The sequence below is a fragment of the Archocentrus centrarchus genome, chromosome 3 (assembly GCF_007364275.1).
Source record: "Archocentrus centrarchus isolate MPI-CPG fArcCen1 chromosome 3, fArcCen1, whole genome shotgun sequence".
NCBI lineage: Eukaryota > Metazoa > Chordata > Actinopteri > Cichliformes > Cichlidae > Archocentrus > Archocentrus centrarchus.
In genome coordinates this window covers 20,247,977-20,270,629 of record NC_044348.1, presented here as the reverse complement: position 1 = coordinate 20,270,629, position 22,653 = coordinate 20,247,977, and the positions used below count along the sequence as shown (strand labels likewise).

Here is a 22,653-nt window from a genome sequence, read left to right as displayed (position 1 = left end):
CCGCATCATTTTTTCACAGATTTTCAGAGTGTCTTTGAATTTAGCTTCTGTAGGTTGATCATTTTCATTCCCATCAAATGATGTGACCTCCTATCATTCCTAACACATTACCCAGCCCATAACAGTATAAATAAAAGCATGATTTTTTCCTGTTGAGATCTAATGTGTTTTCAGTGTGTTCCTTTAATTTTTTTGAGCAGTATATATGGAAATTAATTCCAAAATTTCAAATGTTCAGAATATATTCAAACAGTTAAAGTGACTCAGACCAACAGTTTTACCTTAAAAATGAGAAGTTTTGCTTCATCTTTTATCTTAAATGTATAGTCCAAAAAGTGTCTTGAAAATAAATGTGTCATTCTGATGTGTTTGGATAGAGTGAGTTCATCTTATAATTTATGAAATATGTCCCATTGTAACAAACTGTGATGTACTCTTGAGAGTACATCAGGTGCACTACCACTTACTGAGTTATTTAATATATTCCACCAGGGGTTGCAAACCTGAAGCTCCAGAGCCCCATGCAGCTCTTTTGCCCATCTCCAGTGGCTCCTTGTGATTTTGACACAAAAAAAAAAAAAAAAAAAAAAAAAAAAAAAATATATATATATATATATATATATATATATATATATATATATATATATATATATATATATATATATATATATATATATATTTTTTTTTTTTTTTTTGTGTCAAAATACATATATATATATATATATATATATATATATATATATATATATATATATATATATATATATATATATATATATATATGAAAACAATCTTAGTAATTACAGTTCTCTAATTTAATAAATGCCACCAAATGCAAAGATAAAATACTAAATATCATCAATAGAAAAACTGCAGAGTAGCCATATTTAGTAAATTTTTATTTATTAGTAATGCTGATAGGTAAAGTTATACATATTATAATTTAATGTTTGCTATTAAGTTAAATAAAAGATATACTTTATCCCCAAAGTTTGGAAATTCTTTTGTTATAACAGGTAAAAGTTAAGCTAAACACAACAAACATGTCATTAACAGCTCATCTCTAATATACTTAAATAGGTAGGCATTAAAAGGGTCTAATGTGTTTTTTTAGCTCCACACATCTTTAAAATGGCTCTTTAGATAGTAAAGGTCGCCAACCCCAGATTATAACACTGATGTTATACAATGTATTTTCTTTTTATTCCACTAGGGGGCGCTGTCCGCCACCTACACTGCTCTGAGGCGCTGCGCTCCTGCTCCTGTCCTGGAGCCTGTTCAGTCTTCTGGCCTGGCTCAGCGTCGAGGGATGAAGAAAATGGGGAGTACGAAAGTAATTTCAGATCCTAAAGAAAAGGAATAGCCTCAACCATCTGAACGCAGCACAACTGTAATCTTAGCTTTTATTCATAGACCTGCATTCTGAAAAGCACAAATTACATCTAATAAACTATTATAGAACAATAAAGAGGCCTACTTGGCATCAGGATTAGATTCAGGTCACTCAATGAAAAGTTTCCAAAAATGAAAGTACATCGATGCTGTGATATAAAATTCATCGTGTGCATCTTAACTGGAAACTGTGAAACGGTGTGGCTTGAGGAAGTCGAAAAATAGATCTTAAAAATAAATGATTCTTAATTTTGAACAGAGAGGTGTTTAATTCAAACATGCAGACATCTTGTTAAATCATTTGCTTCCACCTTACCCATCCTTTCAAAGCTGGCCTTGATTTCAGTTGGTTACAACAAAAAACTGGCAAAGCTGTCTTACAATATACACAGACAAACTGTTATCTGCCTTTAATTACTGTATATCTGTAGGAGACGCTGCAGTTCAAAGTGCGGCAAACTAGACTGAAAAGGGAGTATTCAGTGCCACAAGCAAGAAAAGTAGCAGTTTAGTTTATGTATTTACCATATGTAAGTCAAGAAAAGTTCATGGACAGCATAGCATTTATTTTTCCAAATTAATAAATCTAATATATATAGACACAATATATATTTGAATGAGGCAGTCTCTCTCAGATTAGAATATTTTACTCCAATCTTCAGAATTCTGCAGACTCATGCCTGCTATAAATGTAAATATCCTACCAACGGGAATTATTTATTTAAAGACGCTATCTACTTTCAGAACCACTGGATGTTACACTAGAGCACCAGCAGAACAACCTGTCATAAAATGCATCGCATAGCTGTGATACAGTACAATAAAAACACTGAAAACCAGTACCACTGGCACATTTATCTATTTTTTGTTCTTGTTGCCAGATTGAGGATGACTGTATAAAATAAAAAAATATATTTTGTACTAGCTGCTTTGTTGATGTCCGAGATGGATTAACACATATTGGGAGGCCTTTTTTTTTTTTTTGCACTTAGAACATCTCAGCAAGTTGTCATCAACTTATCTCCACTTAGTCTTACCGTTACAAATATGGTCAACATTTTTCTTGCATTATTGTCGTCGTCTTCCACGGCCTTTCATTCATTGGCTCAAGAGTAGTCATTAAAACATAAAAATAAAATAAAGGGGAGCATTTGATGGTTCTCTCCTACATGACACACTCTGCAATCTATACATTTTATTAGAATCAACACCCAGCAGAATTCATCACACTGCATGTGCTCAAGAGTGCATACGAGTAGGCTTCCGTTTGCCATTAGAAAGCCAAAACATTTGAGAATCACTGTGTCAGAAGTTTGTATATACTGTCCAATGCTGCCGCCCTGATTTTATCTGATGAGATGTACACTTATAAAGACGAGGTATGATAGAACAGGGTTTTGGGTTTTTTTGCAGATATGCGTAGCACTTTGTGTTGTACAGTTAAACAATAGCAATGTAGATTATACTGCTCCACAAGCTAGAAACATATTTGCTGATCAGAGGTAAAACATACAGAGATGTGTAACCAATAAGCACTGTAGCAGAGGCAATAAACTCTTAAACATAATTATGTTTGCTAATATGAAATCTGTATGGGTTGTGTTGCACTGCACAACTGCAAAAAGGTGTAGCTAGGGACTGATGAAACTATGAGTATGCAGATAAGGTTGTAGATATTGTGCTGTACAACCGTAAAGGTAAAGCTGTACATATTGTTTATTAATTTGGACTGTACATACTGTTGTGCAAAACTGACAGTATGTTGCATCAACAGGCTTAGTTGTACAACTGTCAGCAACCAGGAAGACTGATATATTGTTTAGCAAATATATTGGGACTGTATATATTATATTGTGTTGTGCATCCATTGCTGTGTACATACTGTCTATACCCAGCCAATTGTTGAAAATATTGGCCAGAATGCCAAAGTTTTACAAATAAAGAAAAAGAATGGAAATGGCATTGACGTGTGTTAGGAGTTGTTCTCTTTTCTGTTTTTTTGCTCATATTCTAATTATTTTAAGTAGTGGCTTAGATGTTCCTGTATGGATGTTAAGCCTTTAAGTTTTTATCAAGTGATTAACTGACCGAGAAAACAAAGTCCTGGTCCAGATATCTGCTGGACAGGTCCCAATAAACTGGCTGCTCACAGCTAACACTATGTCAGCAGACAACCCGACTGTTCTTAACAAAACCAAATGGTCCTCTTCTATTCAGTTGTACCAGTAAGTCAAAGAGACAAAACTAAAGCAGCTAAAGAGAATTTAGCCCCCATTAAATGTATTATTTATACTAGCATTTTCCTGCCATGACACTGTGAAAACAACTGTGAAAGAGGTATATTACTCTGGTCTGGGCTGTTGTCATGTCAGTGTAGTTTTATATTTAATATGGAGGGTCCCACTAAAACTATTTTTGGCCCAGACATGAGAAACTGATTTCCTAATATCTATAAATGCTGAAAAGAAGCTTTTAAACTAACCTACCTATAAAAGGTGGGGGAAATCTCTCGTTACCTGTCTTTGTTAGGACTGAAATTTACTAAATCCAACCGTTTAAGGCTTAATGGTGTGGTAGCAGGCCCTAGTCAAAGCCACTAGATGGCAACCAATCATAGTCTATGCTTTTGATCTAGTTCCACTGCTTACTCGAAGTTGTCCCTTTATAGCCGTAATCCTTGAAAAAGAAGGAGGAAAACTCTTTAATTTATATCAACCACCAGGCACACCATAAAAGCTTTTAGCAGGCACTGAGCTGATGTGTCAGGTGGGTGTGTCGGGCTCATCAGCCCTGACATTTAAGTGCAGTAGTACTCAGAGAAAAAGGGATTGCAGAATATGAGTAGATACAGATGACAAGCCCCCCTGCGAAGATGATTGCAGTGGAGTGACAAGAGGAGACCAAACAGACATAGCAAGGAGAAGGTGTCGGGAGGGGAGAGATGAAAGGCAAAAGAAAGAACAAGAGCTTTGAGAAACAATAACTCAACCCGGCAATTACGGCTTTGTCAGATTTTACGTTATCTTTTCATAAGGGGAGAACTTCAAGAATGTACTTGTGCTTACAAATTTAATTTTCTTAATTGAACCTAGCAGATTGCCATTTTGATTTTACGTAAACATAATGTCTCTGCACCGTTGTAACTTTAACTTATCATGACTATATGGAAAAATCCACATTTCTAGGTTTGGGTCTTAGGATTTGAATTCATTTCATTTTTCTGTGTGGATATTTAAGTAAACCATGAGTTGGAAAGCTGGTTTGCACCTGTAATATGCAAGTATCAAAATGCCTATGTAAGCAACTTTCTGATTTAGTACTAACAGTAGTGTTGCCCTAACATGACCTCTGACATTTCTGCAAAGATGAAGTTAAGACATTAACATTTACAGTATTTTGGTCATCTCACCACCAAATTTATATATATATATATATATATATATATATATATATATATATATATATATATATATATATATATATATATATATATATATATATATATATATATATTTAAAAAATAGAGGTGTGTCATTATGGAAATCATCTTTGACTGACCAACTATGGAAGCTCCAGTGACACTAAGTCTGTCAATGACAGATCAGTCAAGTTGTGCTCCAGGCTCCACCTCCTTGTACCATGGGAGATATACCCTACTTCCAGATTGCATCAACCCTCCAGAAGCTGAGCTACAGTTCTCCTCAGAATCTCAAACTGGATCTAAAGTACAGCAGGTGTAGTACCTCAGTGTACAACATCCAGCCTCAACATAGGGTTTGACAGGCCAGTAGTTCTATGATGGCTCCATCATCTAAGACACACAGGCTGGATTGGGCTGGAGACACAACTTAATGAACCTCAGGGGCAAATGGACAAAGCCTGTAGCTCACTAACCCATTTGGGTGCAGTTAGAGCCAATAGTAGAGCAGTTTGAAGTGAGAGAAACCTCAGCCCCACCTCACTGGGTTCAAAAAGGTGGTGGGAGAGGATGCCTAAAACAACCAAGAGATCCCATAATAGGACACGTGGCCCAGAAACTGGGAGTTTGAAACAGCACAACAGAGGGTGCTGTCCAGCAGGTCTGTCACCAAACCCCACATGGCACATTGATAGCTGCCAAATAGACCTTGATTATAGTGCAAGCATTTCCTTTGTCTAGCAAATCTTGTAGAAAACAGAGCACCTCCATCACAGAGCACTGAAAAGGGATTGTCTGCATTTCATAGCACTCCTCCTCAAAAGCCTAACATTTACTGCTGAAAAGAGAGCAGGTGGAGGAGGCACTTGCATTCAGAATAGTGTCACTGGCCTTTGGGGGCAAGCTTGCAGTATTCCAATGAGACAGATCCTGAGCTACATTGTGCCCTAGATACTCCATACATGTTGTAGGTTCCAAACTGCTCTTTTCCCAGTTGATTTTGAAGCCAAGCTCTGTGAGGTGATTTACCAACACAGCAGAAACTCTGACACTGCTAAACACTCCTAGTGCTTGCACGCTACGTTCTAATAAGTTTACCTGATATATTTTCAGTCCGAAGATTAAACGTCAATGTGAAAATACTCGCCTGAGATGTCGATTGTAACAAACCAGTTGCCTGGGTGAACTGAGCGACAGAGTGCTTTGTGTGTGTGTGTGTGTGTGCGTGCGCGCACATTCTGAACATGTATTTTCGTAAGTATTTAATACATGCAGCTCCAATATACGGCAGAGTGAAACCACAGATTTTGGTGGTTTCACAGCAAACTGATGGACAGCACACCACTGTTCAAGCCAAGCCAAGCCAAGCAGGGGACCTTGGTGATGCTCAAGTGACATCATTGTCTTGTCAACAAGAAGTGCGGGAGCTTCTCCAGCTGTTGATGAAGGGATATTTTTGTTATTGGCGGGGGACTCTGTCCTCAGTAAACGGCCTGGCCCCAGAATACTAATTCTTTTGTTACCCCCTGAACAAAATGAAGTGGTCACACTTGCTGATACTAAAAGTACTTAGAAGAGATTGATGAAATCACGGAGTGCTTGGTGACACCGTCATTTGTCCTAGAATCTCCTCTCTTTCGAACTAGAGGAGGTGGTAACTGATGTTGTGTTTCATTGACCCTGGAAGTTGGAGCTGGGAGTGATGTCGCTTCCAAGTTGAGCATGTTCCAGTAGTAGTAGTAGTAAGAAAATCAAAGAAAAAGAGGATTTGTTTTGCTCCCTAGCAAGGTAAAGGTGAAGGAGTCAATTATCCACTACCAACACAATGCAACTTGCAATGTGTTGTTTTGTGTTTTTCTGTGCACTCAGAAACATCGTTACAGCACACTGACGGAGCCTGGTCAGTGTTTTGCACATATCTTATTTAGTGAGTCACAGTCAGCTTTCCTGTATTGCCACCATCTTGGATCATAAAGTCGCAGCTGGTGGGGCTTCTCCTACTTTCTGAGTTGGAAATCCAATTTGAGGGGACATTCCAGTTCAAAATTTCAACTTGGAAGTCGGGATTTCCACAGAGATCTTCTGATGAACTACAAACCCAAACCATGAACTATAAAGGGGTTAGTTCCCACTTTCAAAACAACGTGCTAGCTCAAATGTTTCTTCTTACCCTGGTGTTGTGCCGGGCAGTTCACTGAAAGAAATCCTTTCCCCTTGGCCTTGAGTTTTCTGCCTTGGCCTCCTGAACAGATGGTGCTGTTGTAAATTAGGTTTTTGTATTAAGCAGAGGGTGAAAGCTTCTCCCTCTTGCTTCCTACATTTGCTTGTTTGTTTCATTTTCTCCAAGCTTGGGCCAAAAGAGACCTTTGGCGGGGACACATGTAGCATCCATGACTCCAGCCTTCTGAGGCCAAGATTGACAGGTTTAATGACAAGGCTGTCTCACCTGAGATTGTGAGCCTTGGACTGCTCCCCAGGAGGAAGAGCATAATTTAAGATTATTAACCACACAGAATTTATCCCAACGGGCATAAAATCTAAGAGCCCATGTCCCATGTCTCTCTCTTTATACACAAACAGCAGTGTGACCATGTGGGGGGAGCATACTGACTGTGCTACTTGTATATCCTCTGATAAAGATCCAGAGAAGTGAAATGAATCTGTAATTAGGGTGAAGGTGCTAAAAGCTCCACCAGGGGGGGTTGGTCAAGTCCCCAGCTCAGCCATCCTTTGGATCTCCAGCTTAGAACAGCCCTTTGTTGGAAGTGTACTCTTAAAGGGGCTAGTAATGGTTCATTTCTTTCACACAACCATCTGGCTCACCCTTATTTCCATTGAGCAGCCCCTCGAATAGCAGGGACATGACCAGGGACCCCGTCCCTAATCATATTTGCCCAGCTTGTGGTGGCTCACAGTTGATGGATGTCAGTAATAGAATTAGTGGCTGACAGGCAGGGGTACTGCTGCGGTAGCAGCTACAGTCATGGATCTTGGAAAGGGATGAGACTTAGCTATACCAGGTTCATCACAACACGTTAGCCTATCTGTAGGTAGTGCTAGTGTCGGGGTTAAAGCCAAATTGACCATGTTTGTACGAAGGGGTAGAGACCAGAGTACGGCTCAACTGGACTGTCACCGAACAACATGGCATAATTGGAGTTTCCATAGTTGGTCACACTGGGGTGATTCCCATAGTGAAATACTGAGCAAAGTTAGAAAAAGAACAACAGTGTATTTGCTGATAAATTCAAATAACATTCTCTTGGTTAGTTACATCTTTTTCTTTTTATTGCTACATTCCTCTTCTGTCATAAAATAGAGGTTTGAAGAAAAGAAATATACACACTGACAGGGACAGTTATCCCACCACCTATGGCACTGGATGCGCATACATGCACGCACACATGCGCACACACAAACACACACATACACACACACACACAAACACACAGACCCTTGGACACCCTGTGGCATTACAGCTCGACCTGCCACTCGGACATTCACCAAATCAGACGGACAAATCTCTAACAGACGGCTCCTGACAAAGAGATTATCGCCGTGACAGGAGAAGTGTGTGCAGCTGTGGGTGGTGGAGTTTACAGCAGGAAGATGGGGGTAGGGAGCGAACTCTGTACTTTCACACATTTTGCTCCTCTTCTCTCTCATCACACCAGTGTGCATAGTCAAAGTCAGACTTCTGTCTTTTTGAGAGGCACGTGCATTACCTTTTATTGCATCCATATGTGTGTCCATGACCATATGTCAGGCCAGAGGAGTGACACTCAAGGACAAACATATATTAGGATGGTTTAAAACATAAAACAATGTCAACAGTTATGTTGAAGTGTATTCAGCACTACTGTTCATTAAAGACCTCATAACAAGTCCAAGTGTAGCATATGTCATTCTTTCAAATTGTGTGAGAAGAACTTTCCCTCAGTGATTCCCTCCCTCTACACCAACTGAAGCCATATTAATAGCAATATCATAATATTAATTCAGCCAATAACTCAATTTTATAAATTTCCCAGCTATATGCCAGAGTTCTGTCACATACAGCTGCAGTACATGGCACAGTGTAGTCCTCCTAGACAGTAAATTGCACACACCCTTTTTCTGTTGCATGGCTCATCAAAGCAATTTTAAGCCAGCTTAGCTCCTGAAGGAAGAAAACTGTTTCCTTCAGCACTGCAACATATCTGCTGTGGCTACCGTGTCTGATGCACATCAGCTATAACCAAAGAGAGAGAGAAAAAAGGAAAACATCTTCACCACTTTGACAGCACTCATTAAATTGATAAGAAACACTGTGCAAATTTTAAGAAATAGAACAAGTACAGCAAACAAAGGCAACATGAAGATTTAGGTGCAATGCAAAACATGATTAGTAAAAGGTTGCCAGTAGGGTAGGTCTAATATCTTCAGTGATATTAATGCCATGCTATCAAAGTGTTACATTTAAAATAAACATTGTTCATTCATTTTCTACCATCAGAACTGAGTGCTCAACTTCAGCATTTCTGTATCCACTAAGAATTTCAATACATACTTTATGTGATATCAAATTGGTGAACTGGTGCAGGGATTTTATTTAGCTGTTAAATTTAATTCTATGTTAAAGTGTCATTAAAGATATTCAATAGTGTTTAGACATAGAAATAATAAGAAATAAGAGTAATCGTAAAGTTACTCTCTGTATGGCTTCATAATTGCGCCTACATTAAATTTACCTTGAAGAAAACTTTATTTCATTTATAATCACAAACTATTTAACCAAGATGCCATCAATCTTTGCTCTAATTGTACAGTTATCAAGTAGCCACTGTGGGTGAAATGGCTGATGGGACACAGTTTGATATTTTCAAACACAGTTTTGAACAAACAAACCACAAATTGCTGCAAAGACGGTGATATAATCATGTAATTCAAACACAAATACACTCACAAGTCAAAGGTGCCAGTGGAGGATAAGTGAAGCTCTGCAGAAAGTCAATTAATCTTTTCAGCGGTCCCCCTTCCCTCCGCCCTGCTTAAAAGCTTCATTTACCTCCTATGGAGAAGAGATAGAAACACCATTAGTGAGATGATGGCAGGACTGGAAAGGGGAAAGGAGAATCTCACAGTTGGATGAGCTGAAACAGTATAGGCCCCCATCTCCACAAAAAGTGTGTGTGTGCGAAAAAGGCGAGAGCATCTTCTGCATGGGTGAGCTCAATTAGGTTCTATCTTGATTATCAAAGGTAGTGGTGTACAACTTTTAAAGCGGAAGTGTGCCTCAAATCCTGGTGATGGCAAAGGGTGGTCTGACCTGCAGAGTGAAGCAAGAGTTGGGTTGATTGGAGTGGAGATGTGGCTGAGGGGCTTTTTGCTGGATAGAGGTGTGATACAAGGCATACATTAGGGAATGAGACCCTAACCACTATTTCCATATCTAAACTAATGCGCGCACATGTGTGTGTGTGTGTGTGAGAGACTGAGAGTGTGTGGCATTCGAGCCCAGCTGGATAAGTGATATTCATGTGTGTTTGCATGCACGCGTTTGGGTGTGTGAAATGCCAGTGAGCATATAGGCTCTGCTTCACTGAGCTCGGCTGGCTACTGGGGCACAATTGGGGGCCTCTCTGTGTGAAAGAGGTCAAAATACACACACACATACAGAGGCACAAACAACAATAAGGAAGTTTGGCTGAATACACAAGGCTCTGATAATCAAATGGTATGCAAATCAGCCAAATCCTATGCAGAAACAGACAATTCCCACGTGAATATCTGAGTTAGAATAAGTTGCACTATGAACAATTCTGAACCTCACATAACGTTATATATGTCACAGTGTTGCTGTATTAGTCTGTATACATCTTGACATTTAAATTCAAGCCACCTGAGCTCACCAGTTTCAAAATTATGTAAGTCGAGGTGCAATACGTTCTCTCCTCTCCCTGCTGATCGTAATTACTGTAGATCTGATCTCAGGGCCGTAAGGTTTTACTTGGGTTAATAAACTTGCTGCCAGCAGAAGGTCAAGCTGAATCGATAGAAAGAAGCTAGACAGACCCAGGGCTGAAATCTTGGAGGGGTAACTACAGGCAGGAGGCCAAGTCCCCATCTTCTTAATTACAACCAGCTTCCAGTTTTGACCCTAAAGACGACTACAAGTCAATAACATGCACGTCGTTCAATATCTGTTCTATTACTTGCGCCGCACAGCTCACACTCCTTCAGGGGATAACAGGCCACAGGCTGAATTGAAGATCTGTCAAACTAATCACTAAGGAGTTGGGGGAGGGGGGGGGGGGGGGGGGGCACTGTTACATTTCCTTTATCTGAACACAACATTATCTCTACATCTTCTCCCATGTGAATGTGTGTGCAGCTCGATGTGTCTGTGTGCCTGTTTGTGCTAGTCTAGTGTGTAAACAAATGTTTTGTCCCAGTTAACTGGGTCCCAGTCGGACCAAACCTATTTGGCATTGGTCCACTGATGCTGGTGCGCATGCATTCAGGCTACGGCAATATATATATGCAGGCATATGTGTGTGTTGTGAACACGGCAGCCAGGGGGATAGCATGCTGCTGCTGCTGACACTGGGCCTGTCTGCCTGGTGTGCCCCTTTCTGCACCAGTAGAGCTGGCACTACCTCCTGCCTCTGCCCAGTGCGCCAGCTGGGCACTACCAGGAGAGGCCCTGCAGAGAGAGGACACAGGTCAGCTGTGACAGAGGGATGCAGAGACAGAGGGAGGTGTGGAGTAAAGGGGAAAGGTTTAGATGCAGAACAGGGATAGGGGGATGCAGCACAGTCATTGAAAGTTAAGGGGAAGCTGAATACAAAGCAAGGAAGAACGTTTTAATGCAGAAAAATGAAATATGTCCATATGTCCACATCCATAAAGATTAAATTGATAGTTAAACTTCAGGAAATACTTATTTTATAGTTAAACAATAACATTTAGTTATGTTATGATCTATTAAATGTTCTTGTGTACTAAAAAGTAATAATTTTATCAGTTATATGTACTGTTATGTATGGTGATATGTTTGACTAAACATATTCACTTACACAAAATTTCACTTATGAGATATGATACTAAAGTTGCTGGTATCTCAGATATCCGCATAAGCTGGCCTTTAGTGTTGATCCAGTGACGTGTGTGAGAGACGGGACTTCATATTTGGCATAGTTTAATGTAAATCTTTTTCTAAACCTAACCAAGTTGCTTTGGTGCTTTAACCTAACCAAAGAGCAAGTGCAAACTAAACTGAATAGTGTATGACACAACACAGCAGGCTCCATCCTCCTACTTACCCACTCTGAACATCAGTCTCAGTGTTATAACTGAAAATTAGCATTAATTTCCACTTTCTCTCTAACATAATGTCAAAAGGTGGATTCTGAGAAATCAGATCTGCCAGCATTAACCATTTAACAGTTTGCAATTTTGCTGTTTCTTTTAGATTTGAAGTTTAATTACATAATATTTAGATGTATTTGATATTTACATTGATATGATGGAATTTGGGTGCTGTGTTACAGTCTGTGTGGTTCTGAAGTAATTTTAGCAGGGGTATCTGGGTTATGTTATTATGTTAGAACTGTCAATTGCATTGGTATTGGTATAATTTGTTTCTCGATGTGATTTTGTGTATTTTGTTATTTGACTTGCCCGGGGACTGCAAATGGAAATTAGCTAGGATCTAAATCTAGTGCAATGCATCTCTTAGGAGATTAATATTCTTGCACACAGTCCCCGATAAATAAATATAATACAGTACAATAACCATCACCACATGATTACAGATTTCACTATACAATATTTATTACCAATTACAAATATGTATAAACATCAGTGTCAACTTTACAATTTCAGAGTCAACTGTAGAATATGAGGTTACATTTCCAGAGAAATAATTGACTGTCGCTTTTAAAAACTGTAAAAGCAACCCAAAGGCAACCTTCTTATCAGAAACTATGAAAAAAAAAAGAAAAACAAAAACAAAAAACCTTTTTTATGTTCACTACATTTACACCACTAATTTTAGATTTATTTTTCCTCTAGCCACTGCAGTTAACTTGTCTGGTTAAGTGAGCTTCACTCAGGATATTTTAATCAAGACATTCTGTTTAGTGAGATAATTACTCTCTCTATGCACTATTACTTAATTAGCACAATCTCAAATCAGCTTTTTGTTTGCAGCCTGCAGCCAGGTGCAACAAATGAGGAGTTATCTCAGGAACAGCTGACATAAACTAAGATTTGCAAAGATATCTGAATTGTAGATATAAAGGAACTATGGGCCTATTCTACTCTGGTACATTCAAGTTATATGCAAGAAAGCAAAGTAGGATACATGGGATCATTTGATTCCTGTAACCACCTAAAGATCAATGAGGCTCTGTGTTTCTTGGTTTGCTCATCCATGTGTAAATGAGACTATTTGCATTGTACAGTGATGAGGGAAATTAGGGACCTGCTTAGGGGAAAATCACACTGTGTCCTCAGCCACAAGCAAGCAAGGTTGTTGCTGTTTACAACTGTCAGATACTGACACAAAGCTGTGTGAGATTTCCATATGGCATGAGATAATATTCCTGGAGGGTAGAATGTGAAACTCCTCTTAACTTAAAAATTTTCCATAAATGTTATCTTTATGTCAATAATCTACTACACTTGTCAAAGAACCAAAGTTGTGTTTTAAAATATGTCAACTTACCTGGATTTACATAAGTATCAAATAAAGAGCTCTCCATTTAAAAAAAAAAAAATCGAATGAATCCTGTCTGATAAAGCAGAATCACCAACCACGTCCGGTATGGTGTGTCTTATATTCTCAGATCAGTTTTCTGGGGTTCAGTTTCCAGCCCCCCCTCCCAGTGATTCAGTCAATGCAACAGAGATGTTTCATTAACTGGCATTTTAAACGAAAAATCTTGTAAAGTCACTGTCATCTGCCTGACTCTGACCAAGTGCATTTATTCACAGTCAGCGTTTGCCTAGAGGCATGCAGAGTTTATCCAATTTAGCCGCACAAGATTTTGTGAAGTGAGCCAATTATTCAGAATTACTTGATTATAATCCACTATCACAAGGAAATACTTTACACAAATCCCATCAATTGTACATTTTGATAAATTTGGTTACAGTTGAGATATCATGCAGTTTTACAACAGTTACGAGTTGCATGAGTTGATTGGTGGCAAAGCTGATTAAAGTTTAGGGCATGCAAACTTTGCAGAATATTTTCAAAGTCGCACATACACATTAATTGCATTTTGTTACGTAAAATACATTTCTTTGTTTACTTGTACACATTACTTACCTATGCTGCATTACAAAAGTGTGTTGAGAATAATTCAAAAGAAGAAAACATTACCTTATAAATCACACGTTTGTAATGTTCCACTGCTTAACTTTTTCAGGATCCACAACTACCTCATCAGCAAAATAGACGTTTCAAGGGTCAATCAATGAAGGGAGTAAAGCTTAATGATACTGATTGGGATTTAGTTACTAACACCTTTGTCCCCCAAGTCAATCCACAAAACTAATGACTTTAACTGGATGGTAAATAGCAATACGGGCACGTCAAAGGTCTCTGACCCTTCTGCTAGAGATTTGCAGTGGACTAGATAGAACAAAACAACAAAACCCTGTTGAGCTTACATCAAAGTGCCATAAGCAAGTCGCATTGTCTCTTGTCGTTCACTTTCTGCGCCAACCCGAGGGCAGTCAATGGGGCCAAAACATTTGTTGAGTAAATTATTCACTGAAAATGACAAAGTTGAAGATCTTTGTGTGAACAACTTTGAGACGGAACACTGACAAGTCCTTCTTTTGTGATGTTTTTGCAAAACAGCTTCATGTTAAATACAGAGAATAAATGTAACCCTGCTGGCTTAAAGGATAACATCTGGTCTAGCATCTATAGTCACTATGCTACAATATAGTGTAGTTCAAAGCCCAGCTGTACTGGCTTTGACATGAAAGAGCCGCAGGGCCATCCGTTAAGCACCGGAATCAGCGGGATGAAGTCATTACACCAGTATGAGAGAAGGAACCTCGATGCCCTCACCTCCTTTCTTCTTCTACTCCCATCCTCCTGCCACACCACAGACACTCCCTGAACACCCCGCCCCAAGTCCGCACCTTCTCCAAAGCGTCCTCTCTCCTACCCCCTTTCTCCATGGGCCCTGGGTCTGTGGCTGGCACAGCTGTGCCGGGAGCCGTGCTGTCACAAGCGGTTAGGGTGACAGCCACTCACACTTCATAATGTCCCTCTCACAGGTCACCGAGCGACAAGCTGGGTCACCTCGCTCCAGCAGGCAGCCCCAGGGGAAGCAGAGTGCCCCCACCACCTCCCCAATCCCCCCCTCACCCTCCATCTCTCCATCAAATCCCCCAACTTTCCACCCTCCTATTGCCCACAAAATAGAGAGACAGAGGGTTTTGGAGGTGGGGTGTTTTTTTGGGGTGTTTTTTTTGGGGGGGGGGGGGGGGGGGGGGGGGTCAGGTGGAGGAAAGCGATGTTCTATTCTGCAGGGATGGTCCACAAGAAACTCTCCATGCTGGAGATTATGCCAGGCCTGCAATCACAGTAGGCACTACTGCTAGTTTCTCTGATAGAGGTGAAGCTGGCAGTGTGGGTTAGGGCCCGTATCAGCTGCTTAGATGGGTAATTGCAGACCTCAGAGGAACATGCTAATGTACTGCTTTGCTGTAGATATTTACTGTGGAATGAAATAAAACACTGCTACCATATAATCATGTAACAATGTGGGAAAATGAAACAAGATCAAATGTAATAATTAAAAGCTTTATTCTTCAAATTATAGATGCCACAAAGTCTTTAATATACATTTGATTTTCTTGTCATTCTCCAGATGGGTGAAAGCGTGGTATGAACTTGGTAATGGCCATAGGAGAGCACCATATGCTCCTCATGTCTGGCATCCAACTGTCATTAATGTGCATTATCTGTACTCTCAACCTCATTGTCTAATCTAAGACAACATTAAGATTCACATTATTGGGCCCACGCTGACACTCTCTCTAATTGGTTTGCCATTTTTACCTAATGCACAGCTTTCAGGTCATCACCATTAAAACTGTCTGTCTGAATATGTCGCATGAATTAAGTGGCTCTTCCATAATGATTCAGAGTATTTATAATATTAAAATTTCATTTGAATTGCATAATTAAAACAGATTCAAAATATTTTTTTTTTAATATTTTAAATTTATAAGAGTTCAGATGCTGCAAGAACTACACAGAGAAACTGAGAACTACTACTAAGCAATGTGGTGTTCATAGAAATGTTTTCCTGCTTTACGCACTAACAAACGACAAGTTAAGCATGCGAATTTGGGGGGCAGATAAGCAAAACTGGATGCAATGTCTGGTGTTGGCTTCAGCTGTGAGTGAGAGGCCTCATACCTAATTCTCGTTATTCAAACAGTCACACCCAGAGAGCGGTTAATTCACTAAAGGTGCACATACACCCACTGAACAATGTGTAGCAATTAATTTCGCTCTCCCTCCCACATCTGGCGCTTTGGTGTGACCCTGCCTCTGCTGTGCCGTGTCACTCAGGCTAGGCAAGCCTCTGTAATTTCACACGTAAAGGACCCCAATGAAACGTGAAAAGAATATGTGGCATTGTTAAATTGCATTAAAGAGTTTAAAACAGTTGATCTGTAGCCCTCCCACTCCCACCCCCTCACCTCCAAGTTCCAGAGAAAACAAAGCAGTAAATGTGATCAAATGCTCAATGATGAGATGTGACATAATGCAATATGCACAGAGGATGCATTTTCACAAAGGGGAAAATTTCATTACAAGGCCCTCTGCTGACATGATAAACACCTCAGGAGAGAGAGAGAGATGAGCTTGATGCCACAACAGAGGTCACACTAAAGGGGCTGTCAGGCATCTCCAGTTCTTGGACTAATTGTCCCTGTTTACACTATATTGCCAAAAGTATTGTCTCGTCTGCCTTTGCACGCACATGAACTTGAGTGACATCCCATTCTTAATCCATAGGGTTTTATTATGATGTCGGCACACCATTTGCAGCTATAACAGCTTCAACTCTTATGGGAATGCTTTCCACAAGGTTTAGGAGTGTGCTTATGGGAATTTTTGACCATTCTTCCAAAAACACATTTGTGAGATCAGACACTTATGTTGGATGAGAAGGCCTGGCTCACAGTCTCTGCTTTAATTTCTCCCAAAGGTGTTCTGTCAGGTTGAGGTCAGGACTTTGTACAGGCCAATCAAGTGCTTCCACACCAAACTCGCTCATCCATGTCTTTATGGACCTTGCTTTGTGCACTGGTGTGGAGTCAAAGAACAGGAAGGGGCCATCCCCAAACTGTTCCCACAAAGTTGGGAGCATGAAACTCTCCAGAATATCTTGGTATACTGAAACATTAAAAGTTCCTTTCACTGGAACTAAGGGGCCGAGCCCAACTCCTGAAAAAGAACCCCGCACCATAATCCTCCCTCCACCAAACTTTACACTTGGCACCATGCAGTCAGACAAGTACCATTCTCCTGGCCCAGACTCATCCATCAGATTGCCAGACAGAGAAGCGTGATTCACAGCAGAGAACATGTCTCCACTGCTCTAGAGTCCAGTGGCAGCTTGCTATACACCATTGGATGCAGCTGCTCAGCCACGGAAACCCATTCCATGAAGCTCTCTGAGCACTGTTCTTGAGCTAATCTGGAGGCCATATGAAGTTTGGAGGTCTGTAGCAATGGACTGCAGAAAGTTGTCGACCTCTGTGAAAATTGCACTTCAGCATCCGCTGACCCCACTATGTCATTTTATGTAGCCTACCACTTTGTGGCCGAGTTGCTGTCGTTCACAATCACCACTTTATTGTAATACCACTAACAATTGACTGTGTAATATTTAGTAGTGATAAAATTTCTCGACTGGACTTGTTGCTGGAATTCAGTGAGCTCCTGAAAGCAATCCATTCTTTCACAAATGTTTGTAGAAGCAGTCTGTATGCCTAGGTGCTTGGTTTTATACACCTGTGGCTATGGAAGGGATTGGAATATCTGAATTCAATGATTTGGAGGAGTGAGAGAATACTTTTGGCAATATAGTGTATTTTGAACTTCATGTACGTACCTTGAGAGTTAAGACCAAGGTGAACTACACGGTCTGGACGTTAGCATGTTTTATATGACAAAAACAGATTGTGGAGACTTTATAGGTACTCTGCAGAGCAACTTTATTATTTTTTTTTTTGAGTGGGTCTTACTTTTCACTTTTTACGTGTCGCCCTTTTCCGTGGCCATGAAACTTTATAACACATTAAGTGATAAGTTTTTGTTTTTTACAAGGAAACTCTACAGTGTGGCCTCAAATCCAGCTCTGGAGCTGCACTGTTACAGCCATTTCTTCCATTTTCAGGTATTATTTTATGGAAGATTTTTGAGCCATTTTACGCCTTCATTTGATACAGACAGTGGACACAGGCAGGAAACATGAGGAAACGATTACAGGGAGGAGAGGCAGCAAAGGTGTGGTCAAACTGAAAGCTCACTGCTCAGGGAATTTATGTCAATGTGGTACCCACTCTAGACACTTAGGTACTGGGCTGCCCACTTTTCTAGTATTTAAAAATCTGAACAAAGGATGCACTGATATATTAACTTAACATTCATTATTGACTAATAGCAACCTATCAGCATTTACCAACCAATGTGGTTGATGTTTCTCTTTTGTGTTCCACCAATTTTTAGTTGGCTAAATGTTCAAAAATAGTTTGACAGAAAACTGTGAGTCTGTGTGTGTGTGTGTGTGTGTGTGTGTGTGTGTGTGTGTGTGTGTGTGTGTGTGTGTGTGTGTGTGTGTGTGTGTGTGTGGGTGGTGGTTCTGTAGTTTTGACCCGTTTAACTTGTTTCTACTGTCATATAACTGCTTGCTTGATGACTGTGAGATTGCTAGTATACAGATATCCTCCCCTAAATGCAACCATGAAGAATTCTGCACTGTTCTTTATGTTTACTATTTATTCTTAGCCCTGAACACACCCTACATACCACACACACTAACCACCCCCCGCACCATGTCTCTGTCTCTCTCTCGCTCTCTCTCTCCTCTCTCTCTGTGCCACTGTGCCAGTCACCATGCTCTAGGGCTCTGAAGATATTTCAAACATATCTGAGAAATCAATCTTACAGCAAACTGAAGGAAAACATCGAATGTCATTGAGCAATAAGTATGAAGCCTGTCAGAGGTGGAGCTGAGAGCTGGGCCTGCGGCGAATAAGGCCTGCCAGTATCTCAGTGAGAGTCCTCGTCAGCTCGGCCCCCATGCTCACACACACAAGCATACACACGCACGCACACATCTGACAAAGACAATTTCAATGTCGTTGTACTGTTTTTGATTCACACTACTTCCTCTTACCTCTTCATAGTACACCTTACTTCACCTATCTATTCATCTTCTACTTCTACTTCTGTTTGTCTAGGATTTTTAAATAAAAAAAAAAAAAAAGGTGTGCATTTATATTGTGCAGTAGATACAGACAGAAAACATGCAGAAAGACAGCAGGGGAATGACATGCAGCGGAGGTCAAGCAAGCTTGCTAAATACAAAATAAACCCGTAAGGCCATGCAATAATGAGAATTCAAATAAATAATTAGAGCTCCAATTAGCTATTACTTTAATTACCGATCATTATGACAATAATTTTGTTTTGTCACAATCCATTTCAATTTCACAGGTGCACAGTGGCATCTTGCATCTTGTATGACGAAAACCAAAACAACTGATGCTCAATTTAGTGTCACAGAAGGATAAGCAGCCTGTTTTTATTTTATTTTTTTTTTTTTGCCATTTTGCTTTAAAAGAATTACACAATTACTAGATTATCAAAATTGTGTGATAACTTAATCAAGCTTGTTTTAGTTTTAAATACTGCTATTTACTCTAAATTGATCTATGTTGCAATCAAATGCTCATATTTTTAACTACTAATTTTGAAAAATCTGACTGATTCCACACCAGCTGCAATTTAAAATAAAAACAAATAAAATGAGTTTCTGATACATTTCATGTTCATACATTTTCAAAGTATAGAGATGAACTCTGGTAATACTAATTCATATTATTAAACACAGCCATAACCGGACACTGTATTGCAGAATACGACATGCTCTGAAACTGCAAGTCGTGCACTACGTGGCTCCGGGTAACCCTTTACATCTAGCTGAGAGGAGAAGCAGATACAGGAAAAGAGGAAATGAAAACATGAGAGGAAGACAGATTTCAGTAGGCAGCAGGGGTGAAGGGCAGGAGATAAGGAGAGACCCAGCCCAGATAGACAAGTGAAAGGAAGCAGAAGTTGATGAAACAAGATGTCACCACTGATGGGTCAGTACACCCAAGTAAGCATGGGACACTAGCTGAGCTTGCACTGCCCCCACCCCCCACTACTCCTTTTTTGTTTCCTGAGCAGACAGTAACTACTTTATTGCTATTGGCTTCTTCTCACCATTACTTTTCAAGCTCTGTGGCGATTATCCTCTCGGTGCAACAAATCACTGCAACTCAGTGTAGCGACACTCCAAATTGGCCCTGTTATATTTGCGTACACATGTGTTTACATCCCCAGGTCAATTGAATTAGGCCTTATAATGAGCCTGGGTGCTGAATATCTAGCATACCCAAGCACACTGGGGCATGAACAGGCACAAATCAGGTGAATCCAGTTAAGAGAGTTTACACTTAACATCACATGCACCCAGTGTTTGTCTCGTAGTCCTTTGCTGCACCCATTCTCTTGCTCATCATTATCACTCCAAGCCTGAATGAAGATCAGGGCAACGGAGTCTACATAACGCCACATCAACGGGTTGAAGGTGTGAGATCAAAAAGCAACACTAATCTACAAATCCCTAGTGTGAGAGTTTAATAGTAAAGCTCAACCATTACTTGGTTTGAAGCTTACTCATTATTTAGCCTTCTTATCACACAGCCACTGGCCACATCACAAAGATGAGCCAGTTAGGATGCTGAAACGGATGCAGAAAGTGAGATGTTAACGTATGGAAGAACACCGATTGCTATTATTCAAAAACATGCCTAAATCCGATGAATCTGTGATCTGCCAGTGATTTAGGATGATAATGAAATGTTTGTTTCTGGTGATGGACAGGGGAGCCTGGATAAGTGATGCGAATCTGACCGAGTGGGTTCTGACGTCCTTGAGTTGTTCAGTGGCAGTGAACAGAGAGGTCATCATTAAAATGTAAGGTTTTATGAGTGTTTACTGTCTTCTATCAACCACTACATATGTACATACATGCTCACTGCACCTAAAACAAATATAAACACATTCTTTAAAAGCTTAATGACAAGCATAATTACCTTACTTAATATGCAATTAGATGAGTCATATCTCAAAAGATATTCACTGTAGATGGAAATGTATTAGTCTATATTGTATATGAGCCAATTATTTTCACTCAAATAAAATCAGAAGCGCATGCAAACAACACAACACCCCCCCCCCCCCCCCCCCCCCAAAAAAAAAATAATAAAAATTGTCTTTTGAGCTTCAATATCGCCATCAATCAAATACAAAATACCAAACTAATGTAGTCAGTATCAGATAAGCATTTCAGGTTTTCACACATGAAGTGAAAGAGCCCAGGGGGATCTCACATCAGTTTTCATGTGTGCATTTAGACTAGTGAGTGGAACTAAAACCAGGCTTGCGAACCAACGCATCCTGGCTCCACTGGGACACACATAAGCGACAATAACAGCCGAATTAACCGTGCACACTGCAGACGCCAGCTCGCTGAACTAATACCAGCGAGCTGTGGGCTCAGTCAGCGGCCTCGGGTCCACTCTGGTCCACTGATTCGAGGGACTACAATGAACTGTCATGCGGCTACGGTTCTGCGATGTGAAATTAGACTGGGGTGTGAAGGTGGAAAAACCAAATAAGCATGAGGCTGAAATACGGTATCACGCTTTCTCATGCCCATCCCTCAACACTGTCAAACCAGATAAAGTGGAAAATTGTACATGATCAGAAGTGTCTTGATTTCTTCATTGTGACTAATGTGCCATTGGCTCTGGCTAGTTGAACTACTGTCTCCTTTATCTCGAGCCTGAATTACAGAGCCACACACAGATACTCAAAACAGAATTAGGTAGTTAAAAAATAAATAAATAAAAAAAATCAGAGGATAAAAGTTGCTTTATTTATTGGCATTTTAAAACATTTTAATGTTTTAACCTCCTCACAAGTGAATCCCTCCCTACTACCTTGTATTTTTATATTTACTTCAACAAACTACAACTGAGAATCACATGGCACTTATTTTTTTTTTTTTCTGTCCATCTGAAATCTTCTTTTTATCCTGGACATGCTGCTGCCTTCATGCTGGCAGCTCTAATAGCATCTGATCCACAGAGAGCAGACCAACAGTGCCTGGGCCACACAAACACACACGCAAATAGCTCCTGGTACCCCTTCTGCAGCAATCCTGTAACACTGATAACTGAGTTCCTCTCTCCTCTTTCCTCGTGTACTGCACAAAGGTCAAAAATGCATTAAACTAACATTTGCACAGGCAGGCACGTGCACACACACAGACCTCACAGAGGTATTAAAGTACACACACCCCACCCCCTAAAATAAATAAATAAAATGCACCATGAATAGAAGACAACACAAACAAAGACACTTCTCCCTGTTACCTGGACTTCCAGGGGCCTTGGCTGCCTTGATGGCATCTGAAGGTGGAGCCTCCACTCTTAGTATCCATGACCAAACACACACACACACACACACACACACACACACA

At 40.1% G+C, this 22,653-nt stretch overlaps 1 protein-coding gene and 1 long non-coding RNA gene across 2 annotated transcripts in view; one reads left to right on the top strand and one right to left on the bottom strand.

The window, feature by feature from the left end:
* rps6ka2 (ribosomal protein S6 kinase, polypeptide 2) overlaps window positions 1–1,363 on the top strand; it is a 20,633-nt gene extending 19,270 nt beyond the window's left edge. Inside the window, exon 22 of the mRNA XM_030720215.1 lies at window positions 1,214–1,363. Within this exon, the coding sequence (XP_030576075.1) occupies window positions 1,214–1,363 (150 nt within the window). The remainder of the gene's footprint in view (window positions 1–1,213) is intronic.
* On the bottom strand, window positions 1,111–22,653 carry LOC115773473 (uncharacterized). The gene is made up of 3 exons (XR_004019102.1): window positions 22,547–22,653; window positions 9,756–9,860; window positions 1,111–1,346 (listed from the first exon to the last, which is right to left on the bottom strand). It is a non-coding gene; the product is annotated as an uncharacterized LOC115773473 (long non-coding RNA).